Below are 11,486 nucleotides of genomic sequence, written 5' to 3'. Positions count from 1 at the left end.
GACCCAACTTTAGGGCTTCCAACTAGCTTTCCTTCACCTTTTTTGAGCTTCAACCTTCTAAGCATGACATAAAGTTGCAAACAATTAAATCCTTCTATCACAAAGCAAAACCTAGTGGTCTGATACCAAATTGATCTGATTTAGAATATTAGTTTGTAGTGCTAAGATCTTTTTCAGATTATAAACAAAATGCTTTCATTGTGCTTAAGGATTCATCATTTTTTGCAAGTGAAATGAAGATTTTTTATGTTAATTTTATGAGCAACTTAACATAAATCAGAAACTGAACAACAACATAAACATGTATAGAACATCATCAAAAATGCATTACAACAAGCACATGATAAAGGAGTTCACCCCTCCTGGGCTACGTCTCCTTGGTCCAGCTTCCAATGGCTTGGGCCTCTCTATTATGCTCAAAGTGTAAAAATCTGTATTTACAATGATCAAATGGTTATGAAACATACTCCAATGAGCCCAAAATGTTCAAAAATGGCCATCTAGCCTCTTTTTGCATCCAATTTGGTGGATAACTGAAGGAGTTATGACTTCTTCTAGTTTTCCCACTACTCACTCAACAAATTGCCCCATTTCTTACATGATCCTACAAATTAGCCCCAAAAATGCACTGATTGAGCAAAACTTTCACCGCATGGCTAGCCATATTGTGTCAGCCGACTGTACGTCGCAAATTGCAATCGGGAATCCCATCACAAATCATAATCAACGGAGTTCTGTGGGCTTACGATCTATGAGAAAAGAGGCGATGTGCGATTGCGATATCAGCAGACCCGACCAGACATTAAACTGCAGCTCATAACCTATCACATCAAGGATATCACAATCGGTGGAGTTCCGGTGGTCTTAAGGTCTGCGAGACTTTTCCCTGTTGCGATTTGCAGCAACCCGAACCAGTCAGGACCAACTATGTAGTGTCATGCGATATGCGATGTGTGATGGCATATCAACCTAGTACCTGTTGGTGGCCGATTATCTGTAAAGTCTTCCCTTCGCAAATCTACGATTGCGATCCATTGCATCACACCTATGTCTGATATTTGAATGTCTTTCCGCCTGCCTTATCGCATCGCAACCTTTCCCTCCTCGGGGGCTGATTTTTAACGTCGACTCGCATGAAATTGCGATTTGTGAAATGCGGGGGCCAATGGAGACCTGCCACTTGGTGCCTCCTCATTCGCTAAAGGACCTTGCCATGTCATCCAATCTTACCATGTGAGCAAGTCAAACCTGAACTTCGACTTGATCTAACATTTGCATACGAGCTCGGATTTGAGTGTCGTTCACACCGTTGGAATCAGAATGACTAGCTCTTTGATCTGAAGATAAATTTAACAAGATTCTGACACTTTGATTTTTGAGAATAATTTTGAGCACTTGATCAAGGTGGCATATCGACCAAGTGTTTGACAAAATGACAGTCCTGGTTGGGGATGGTTAGGTCAAGTCCTAATTCTAGTTTTTGTTTGCAAGTATTGTCTTCATGTCTTTTATGAGTTCTGGAAGTTTCATATCTTTCTGGGCAGAGGCTAAGCCCCAACCTTAGAAAGTAGCCTTAATTCTCATAGTCACTACCTCAATACTAGCAAAAAAAGGCTACAGTTGCACCAATGTAGGCCTATTGGAGCAAATGGGAACCCATAGTCAGATGGAGGCCTTGGAAATGGAGCGACTGGGGCTCTAGGTTAGGGAAAAGGTGAGTTTTCTAAGGGATTGGACACTTGGAGGGGATGGGTTACTCCTGGGGATCCTGTGGCACCCGAGGGGGGTTAGTAAGGTGTAGTTGTGTCAACTCCATTTCTTTAAGGTCATCTAGGAGGTTGAGTCATATCATAGTAACCCTGCATCTCATGTTTACTCTAGGTAAGCCTGTGAAAGTGGGTAGATGTGAGAGGAGGCGACGTTACAATAGGAGAGGAAGAAAATTTTATTCTTTCCTATGGATTCACTTTCCCAATGTAAAGGATAGGAAATATGTGGAATGCTTTCTCATGAATCCATTTTTGCTTTGGAAAGGGGGGAAAGTACGTTGTAGGATTGATTGTGAATCTTCATCCCTTTTTGTAAAAGGAAAATCCTTTTTTTGAAGGAGAATCATTAAAGTTGGTTAGTGGATTGATGTAGACCCAAAAACATAGCCTTCTGGCGAATTCCGTTATCAATTGGTTGAGTATTGTGGTTATTTAATTGGTTGTTTATTGTTCTTGAACATTTGATTTATGCAAGTGTGATAAATTGAGAGACTTTTTAAATGTAATGAATTAGTATTGAAGCTTGAAGAACTAATTTTAGATCATGTATATGATGCACAAACCATATACATAGGAATACTATCTACACTTGGTAGAGTTCTCGTATAACAATGGGCGTCAATAATCATTGAAAATGAGCCCATTTTAATCTTTATATGGTAGAAGATATAGGACATCAATGATCTAGGATAATTCAATAATCAGTGCTTAGGCTAGAAATTGTTAAGGGAATGGATAAGGAAGTTGCTAAAGTTATGTAAAATTTAAAGGAATCCCAAGATATACATAAATATATCCAAATCAAAGTAGAGTGCATAGATAATTCCATGTTAAGGATAATGTTTTTCTCTAACTAAAGCCAAAGAAGAGTTCCTTAAAACTTGGAAATTGTGACAGTTGAACACTAAGATATTGTAGGCCATTTGAAGTAATTGAAAGGAAAAGGTGCATGCAAAAGGTTGGTGGGAAAATATTCTCACATAGTTATGAAAGCATGGGCTATGTAAAATCATTATAGGAATGGTAATAGGCCTAAATATATTTCACCAATAATCTCATTATCACCGATTTTAGCATTTATTTTGACATTCCCATGACTATACTCCATGTTTTTCATGTGATGTTGTCCAATACCATCTATGTAAAAATATATAAACAGATTGTAATTACCATTGTTAAAGGAAAATAATAGACATTTGATAAAAGAGTGATGGTTATAGGTGTGACACCAACCTCAAGACTCCATTCATCAAGCAAAGGAATATGTGCAAAGCAATATAACACAATGTTTGCATTCCATTATATAATATTTCATTTAGACATTCTTTAAGACAATTTATGGTGGATGTTAAGACCCCACACATTTTACATACATGTTTAGAAACCTCATGCCCACAACAATAGATTCAAATCCACTTCTTATTGTATATAAATGGACATTCTTACTGTAATAGTTATATACCACACAATAATATAAAATAACATAAAAAGTCATAAGAAGCTCTTATAACCAAAGAGATTCTTGAAGTGGAATAACAATAATATAAAATAACATAAAAGGTCATAAGAAGCTCTTATAACCAAGGAGATTCTTGAAGTGGAGTAATGACGCATTTGACTTGTAAATAATTTTCAAGGCCATTAGATCCAGATTCTCTCCCAATTCCGCTCATCTTGTATCCACCCATTGGACAGTCTCCACTCCCTAGAAGGTAACAATTGATCCATACCATTCCAGCACGCAAAGATCTAGTAAATCTATTAGCCACATTTATGTTTTTAGTAACAATTCCAGCTCCCAAACCATAAATTGTTTTATTTCCTCTTTCTATGGCTTCATCTATAGTCCTGCATTACACAAATCAATAACTTTATTAATTTCAAAATTACAGATATATACTATATATTAATTATTTTTAAAAAATTAATAAAAATAAAAATATTATAAACTTTTATATAAATTAATAATGATATATACGAATTAATAACATCTTTGAAACATATAAAAAGATTCAAAATTGTAAATTATTTTATTATATATCATGTAATGTATTCATCAGTAAAAATAAAAAATTCTGAATTCTTACTTGAATTTCAAAATAGACATCACTGGTCCAAAAATTTCATCTTGTGCAATCTTCATATCATCCTGCAAAATATTTTAAAATAATAAATATCTCGCTTAATATAAAAATATATTTATAATATAATATTTTTATATAAATATTGATTGAATATAAATTAAATTCAAGTCACCTGAACATCAGAGAATATTGTAGTTTCAATATAAAATCCTGGACCACCTAAACAGCTACCTCCAGTCACTAAATTAGCTCCTTCATCTTTTCCATATTGAATATATTTCAGCACCTTTTCAAATTGCAACTTGTCGATCTGAAAAGAAAAATTAAAAGTATCACATATAAAAATTTAGCAAGTATTAGATAAATCAAGTGTGTAAGTGTCATCTTTCAAAACCATAAAATACACCCAATAAAAATATTTAAACTTCTTATAAGAAGTAAATACAGGCTGTCCAAAGTTATCCCACTCAGAAAATAAATTACTTTGCCAAGTGGTCCTCCATAAAGTTACTATAATTTATTCCATAACCATCCTATATAGAATATAGACATAGACATGGAAATAAGTTAATAATTATTAAGGGAGAGAATTGGCGGAAGATGAGATACTCTATTTGTGTTCTTATTCCAAACCAAAGCACATATATGAAATCACGCCACTGTCTTTTTTATTTATTCCATTTAGCTTAATAGTCAGATTTTGTTGGTTCTCCCCAAATAATGTCATGAAATGGAATATTAATAGAAGTATATTTGAGCATCGATACCAGCGTTGAACATCTAGATTGACCATTTCAAATCATATTATTACTGGTGTATTATGATTGTTTTTTATAATGTTTTTTAAAAAATTAAGATTTTTTTATTTTCATTTATAATTTTTTTTGTTTAATGAGAAAAAAATGAAATATAATACCGATTATATTTATTAAAATTTATATAATTTTTTTAAATTATAAATATAATATAATATAATATTTTATTTTTATTATTTTTAATTTAATTTTAATATTAAAAAACCAATAACAAAATAAAAATAAAATTAACAATAGATTTTGTAACTACATATTTTAATAATTTATAATTTAAATTTACAATTAAAAAAATTGAAATGTGAAATTCATTTTCTAAATTTTATAAATATGTCTACCATTTTAACATTACCATTAAAAATGTGAAATTCATTTTCTAAATTTTATAAATATGTCTACCATTTTAACATTACGATTAAATTTTTTTTTACAGAAAACAACACTCTAAGGATTATATTTTTCTATAAAAATATCATATATATATATTATAATAAAAAGTTAGATTAATAATTTATTGTAGAAATAAAATAAAATATTTTTTTTATAAAAATAATATATATCTATATCTATATATATATAATTTAATTAAAAACAAAAAATAAAGTTAATAATTTATTGTAAAAATAAAATAAAATATAAACTAGTTCTTTAACCTAGAATTGGGTGTCTATCAAATTTACTAAGAAAACTATTTTAAAGTGGGAGTAAGTTACACTCTTAAATTACTCAACATAATATTCTAGAATCTATATTCGAAAAAAAGAAAACTACAAAATATTCAATCAATTTTTAATCTTTATCTGCTCGGTCAATCTTAGTGGATGGGCTTCTCAAGTAGCTGAGAAAGGTGAAAGCACAAGACATTGGAGTTGAACCTTTGACCAGACAAACTGACACTACTGAAGTGTACTGCAAGTTTCTACACATTTTCATAGAATTGTCAATGCTATCTGAGACAGTGCAATCTATGAGAAAGGTGCATGCATGGCTTACCTGAGGGCCTTGATGGACCCCAGACTTAAAAGGGTCTCCGATCACTTGCTTCTTTGCTCTTTCCACTGCTTTCTTCACAAATTCATCATAAATGCTTTCTTGAACAAACACCCGTGAACCTGCCAAGCAGGCTTGCCCCTGCACAAATTTGATGACATATATATCAAAACAACATACTTGATGCAATGCAATACCATTTGCTCAATCTAATATTTTTTATAAGGCATCTGGTTTGTATAGTCACCATGTTGGTAAATACTGCTAGATGGGCAATATCCACAGCTTCATCAATATCAGCGTCCTCCATAACAATGAGAGGGGATTTTCCACCCAATTCTAATGTCACAGGCTTCAAGTTGCTCTTTGCAGCAGCCTCCATAATAAGTCGCCCAACTTGAGTTGACCCTGTAAATGATATCTGAGTACAATCCAACACGGAGTTACAAACCCTTCATATTCTTTCACCGTATTCATTTCAATGAACTAATGATCCCTAAATGAAAAAATTATAGCATTTGCCATCAATGTATCAGCTTACCTTATCAATATCCATGTGGCTGCTCATGGCAGCACCAGCAGTTTCACCAAAGCCAGAGAGCACATTAAGAGCCCCAGGGGGTATTCCTGCCTGCAATTACAAATTATGGAAGAGACCACCTCCGATTAAAAAATTATTGGATTGGATCTGCAATATCTTGACCCTATTAAAATGATAATATAAATACCTCGCTGGCTAGTTGTGCACAATAAAGTGCAGTTAAGGGAGTCTGCTCTGCAGATTTGATAACCACTGTACATCCGCAGGCCAATGCAGGATGTACAGAGCAGACTCCATTTAACTCAAATATGGAGTCTGCTCTGCAGATTTAACCACTGTAAAGGGAGTCTGCTCTGCAGATTTGATCAAATGCTGCGCGAGCGGCTTTTACAGCCAAATCCACATCTTCTTGCCTGGCCTCTGATACGCTCCATGATTATGATTATATATTATGGTAAGGAGGGCCACGGTATGCAACGTTCGATTATCATTCGGAGCCTCTCTCTGCCCCAAAAGAAACTCCGAGATGGCGTCCCTTTCTTCCCAATCGAATGGCACCGTTTGCCCCGCAGTTACAGTAAAGCATACGAAGCTCTTCATCAATGGAGAGTTTGTAGATTCAGTTTCAGGTATTTAATTTCTTGATCCATTGCACAGTATTTTAAAGTCAAATCAAGATTTGTGTTTACATCTTTAGGGCTGATTTATTTTTATTGTTACAGGGAAAAAGTTCGAGACTTTGGATCCTCGAACAGGGGAAGTGATAAGTGATAGCGAGCGTATCAGAGGCCAGGCAAGAAGATGTGGATTTGGCTGTAAAAGCCGCTCGCGCAGCATTTGATCAAATCTGCAGAGCAGACTCCCTTTACAGTGGTTAAATCTGCAGAGAAGACTCCATATTTGAGTTAAATGGAGTCTGCTCTGTACATCCTGCATTGGCCTGCAGAGCAGACTCCCTTTTACAGTGGTTAAATGCCAATGTCAAGTCTGCTCAGTTAAATGCTGCGCGGCATTTAACTGAGCAGACTTGACATTGGCATTTAACCACTGTAAAAGGGAGTCTGCTCTGCAGGCCAATGCAGGATGTACAGAGCAGACTCCATTTAACTCAAATATGGAGTCTTCTCTGCAGATTTAACCACTGTAAAGGGAGTCTGCTCTGCAGATTTGATCAAATGCTGCGCGAGCGGCTTTTACAGCCAAATCCACATCTTCTTGCCTGGCCTCTGATACGCTCGCTATCACTTCCCCTGTTCGAGGATCCAAAGTCTCGAACTTTTTCCCTGCAACAATACAAATAAATCAGCCCTAAAGATCTAAACACAAATCTTGATTTGACTTTAAAATACTGTGCAATGGATCAAGAAATTAAATACCTGAAACTGAATCTACAAACTCTCCATTGATGAAGAGCTTCGTATGCTTTACTGTAACTGCGGGGCAAACGGTGCCATTCGATTGGGAAGAAAGGGACGCCATCTCGGAGTTTCTTTTGGGGCAGAGAGAGGCTCCGAATGATAATCGAACGTTGCATACCGTGGCCCTCCTTACCATAATATATAACCATAATCATGGAGCCTCCGTGCTCGTTAACCTCAAAATCATCGTGTAAAGCCAAATAAAAGAATCATAAAAGAATCATGGTGTGGAAATTAAAAAAAAAAATAAAGACAAATAAAAGAATCATCTTGTAAAGACAAATAAAAGAATCATAGTGCAGAAATCAAAGGCAGTGGTCTTTAGTGAGACTTTTTGGAAGCTTTTCGCGTGGGTTTTTCCTATCCAATTTTTCTAAAATCTGACAGCAATTTACTAGAATCTCCAAAAAGTCGCACTAAAGACAACTCCAAATTAAAGAGTATAAATAGGTTAAGTTAGAGTGTTTTATATTATAGTTATTTTAGTTAGGTATAGATATAAATAAGTTAAAAGTATTTTATATTATGGGATATAGATATTAATAATAAAGGGAAGGGATATAAGTAAAAGATGTAAATAATATTAAGGGAGGAAGTGCTTTTCGATAGTTATGTTATTATGGTTTTTTCAAAATATAATAAAAGTTTATAGATCATATGTAATGATGATTTTATTTCATAAGCGAGTTTGTTAATTATAATTAAGTATGTTAGATGAATGATTGTGCTATTCTTAAATTTTGTGTATTATAATTAATTATGTTGATGAATAATTGTGTTATTCTTCAATTTTGTGTAGATATCTGTTATCACCTTGTAATTAACCTTTAGGCTGAAAAAAGGATCACACGGGTAACCACAAACCTCTTTTAGGCTAGGGTTTACTCCCCTAGCCTTTGAGAGGGCTCTCTTGCTAGATTTCTTCTATCAACCAACTAAATGACTGACAGGGTCTTGATTTTAGGTTGATTGTGATGATCGGATGATGTTTTGATTTTGATTTGTTTATGGGGGGTGCAGAGGGAAGGAGACTACTTAAAGCCATGGCATTGTTATAGGTCTGAATGAATTAGGGATATGGTGCAATTCACATAGGGGAAAGGCAGATAGATCCTGCTCCAAACTGATTGTAGTGACTAGTCAAACATCTCATTCATCCTTATAGCACCCAAAATACTTCCAACCTACCAAAATTTGAATTTACAAATCAAATTTAAAAAAAAAATCAGAATTCTGTTAGCAAGAAATTATGGAAAATAGGTCTCCAAGAGACACATGTAATTCCCAAACCATGCTACTTGTGCACAAAATGAGAGAGGTTTTTGTTATTTGGGCCATGTTACACATAATGCCTGAAATAGGAGGAAAATGCAGAATTTTATTTTTTGAAAAATAAACCTCCAAGAGCATTACATATCTCCAAAACCATAACACCTGTGCAGAAACAGAAGGAGATTTTTGCTATTTGGCCTGTTCTTGGCAAAAATATCTTTTAGTTTTTCTAAATTATTTTTCATTTAGTCTGAAACATCTTTTCAAAATGATGACATAAACAGTTAAAATCGGAGCAAATTCGTAGCAGAGTGTAGCACACCTCCACGGTTGATATGGTTGCAGATGGTTCTATGCAAGGATGAGTGTGTATATGTGCTTGAGATGACCTAGTGATGATGTAGCACCCTCTGAGTGCTTCCCTCAATGCTTGCATACCTCCAAAATGGTTGTTCTCAATTTGCGCAGCATTTGCGCAACAACCTTCTTTCTTCTGGGTTTTCAAACACTAGCTTTCAATTCACAACTTCTTTGAGCGTGAGTTGCAATGACGTGTGAATGAGCGTAGGTTTTTAAAAATTTTGAATTTAGTGCCTCCATATTCCTTGTTTCATGTCATGAAGATGAATGGTTGAGTGGAGGAAGAGTGACCTGACATGGGGATATCCCTTACTAATGAGACCAATGATGAAAAGTGTAGACCACTAATAGACTTATGATTAATGAAAACCCCATAAAATGACCCCTTGAACCCTCAATAATTCCTTGAACCCTCAATAATTTTAGACTTGAGACTTTCACAAAATTCAACCTTAGATTCAAAGACCTCTTTATGACATGAACCTTTACAATGGGGATGATAGCCTGTGGCACACACAAACCCCTTCATATAGAAATATTTAGACTATGACACCTTTTGATTCATAGGCTAAATTTTACAAACATACCTCGAGCATGGAATAGTAAGATAAGCAAACACTATGATTCCTAGACTATTGGACCCTAACATTGGCTCCAATGGGGATGGAAGCCTCCTAGTGAGGTGCCAAGAACACTGCAGACTATTAGCCTAACCATTGGGCAATGGAGTCAAAAAATAAATTGACTCAACTGTCTCACTAATTATAAAGATAAAAACTTTAAAGGAAATAAGAATTTTGACAACACATCACCAAAGTCTTAGGGCCTTCTCCTCGGGCTTCAAACATTGATGATAGTTTTCCACACCTGCTGAAGATATATATACACTCTTGAAATGATCCCTCCAATGTAACCAATCAAGCCAATAATTACTTGATTTCTTTTCACTTTCATTTGGTTCAGATAGAAAGAAAAATCTGAGAGATGACCCAACAACATGAAATTTGAACCCAAATTCAAATTTCTCCATTTTGAGAAGCTAAATCCACTGACTAATTTCAAGAATATTGTACATTTCTCATTATCTGATTTTTGCAACAGAAATGAAAAAGAATCCCAAAAATCATGAATATGTCCTTCTTGTTGATGAACACAAGGAAAAATGGAAGCTCCATCTATAACTGTTAGTTGTTCTATGTTTTTAGTTTCAAAATAACTCTAAAAAATATCAGCATATGGTTCATTTTGACTTTCAAAGGAGTGAAGAGAAACACGTTCTTGCACATGATCCTCCTGCATATGTAAGAAGTTACCAACAAGGACTAGTTCACTCCTAAATTTTCCATGCAAACAATTTTAGAAATCTGATTTTCGTAGACTTTTTTCATGAGAGAAAAATTCAGTAGAGGAATGACATGAAGGAAAATTTGAAGCACTATCTTCATTCTTGTTTTGGTCACATGAAAACTGAAATCTTGCTGCAAATCATCATTAAAATCGTGAGATGAAACATGACTTTCATCATGCAAATATGATTGGTCTTCAGTCATGGAAGAAAACACTGTTTGTTGGAAATGTTCTTCTGTATCAAGGCTACTAAAATCTACTAGTTCTTCCTCCTAATCACTTAAAAACTAACAAGACTGCTGCAAATTTTCTTCAAACTCAGGAGACAAATCATAACTTTTTGCATCAGGATGTTGATCTATTTCATTTTCAACCCTTGGACGAACTATTTATTTATGGAAATCCACCTGAATATCATGGCAACAGACCTCTTCTATTTCCTCCTAATATTGAAAAGGATTCTCATGAAAAGCTTCTATAATCTCATCATCCATAAATTGATCATCTTTATAAAAACTTTCCAAATGCTCAATAAATTCTTCAAAATGTATGCAATAGTCTTAGACCAACAATAAGGAAGGATGATTTTCTTTATATCTCTCATAAGATACAACATGAAAATATCTAAGAGAATACAAACAACCATTTGGCAAGATTTCATACCAATATCTCACTTTTTCCTCCAAGGTAGCCTTGAACATCTTCATCAGGAAATCTTCATGAAATTGAACTTTAAGTCTACGCACATGCATGTGAAATTTAACCAAGTGAATTGCAACATCATCTCCTTTTTGATCTCTGAATTTTGGAAAATAAGTTTTACAATCTACACAAGGCATGCAGTTTGGAAAGCCAGGAATATGAACACTATCCATAGGTGCATACCTTGCAGA

The 11,486-nt window shown here is 34.4% G+C and overlaps 1 protein-coding gene across 2 annotated transcripts; it reads right to left on the bottom strand.

Moving 5' to 3' along the window:
- Positions 1 to 3,208: 3,208 nt before the first annotated feature.
- On the bottom strand, positions 3,209 to 6,717 carry LOC149226038 (benzaldehyde dehydrogenase, mitochondrial-like). 2 transcript variants are annotated; one of them, XM_089375203.1, is made up of 7 exons: positions 6,384 to 6,717; positions 6,197 to 6,286; positions 5,903 to 6,076; positions 5,659 to 5,796; positions 4,026 to 4,163; positions 3,857 to 3,918; positions 3,209 to 3,527 (listed from the first exon to the last, which is right to left on the bottom strand). In XM_089375203.1, the coding sequence occupies exons 2-7, from the start codon at positions 6,221 to 6,223 to the stop codon at positions 3,344 to 3,346; spliced, it is 723 nt and encodes a 240-aa protein (XP_089231329.1). In that variant the 5' UTR covers positions 6,224 to 6,286; positions 6,384 to 6,717; the 3' UTR covers positions 3,209 to 3,343. The 2 variants fall into 2 exon arrangements, with proteins under 2 accessions (XP_089231329.1, XP_089231328.1); XM_089375202.1 differs by having other exon boundaries at positions 3,209 to 3,617; positions 6,384 to 6,690.
- Between the last annotated feature and the right edge of the window lie 4,769 nt (positions 6,718 to 11,486).

This window comes from Pinus tabuliformis, chromosome J (genome assembly GCF_031772625.1).
Source record: "Pinus tabuliformis cultivar Carrire ecotype Pingquan chromosome J, CPIR1, whole genome shotgun sequence".
Classification (NCBI taxonomy): Eukaryota; Viridiplantae; Streptophyta; class Pinopsida; order Pinales; family Pinaceae; genus Pinus; species Pinus tabuliformis.
This window is presented reverse-complemented; position numbering and strand designations above follow the sequence as displayed.

What these genes read in the sequence shown, in the direction of transcription:
- LOC149226038 (XM_089375202.1), bottom strand. Translation starts at nt 6,223, where the DNA reads ATGAGCAGCCACATGGATATTGATAAG. An exon ending in GGGTCCATCAAGGCCCTCAG is followed by an intron (nt 4,164 to 5,658) that starts GTAAGCCATGCA and finishes TTTTCTTTTCAG; the next exon opens with ATCGACAAGTTGCAATTTGA. An exon ending in ATGTCTATTTTGAAATTCAA is followed by an intron (nt 3,618 to 3,856) that starts GTAAGAATTCAG and finishes TGTGTAATGCAG; the next exon opens with GACTATAGATGAAGCCATAG.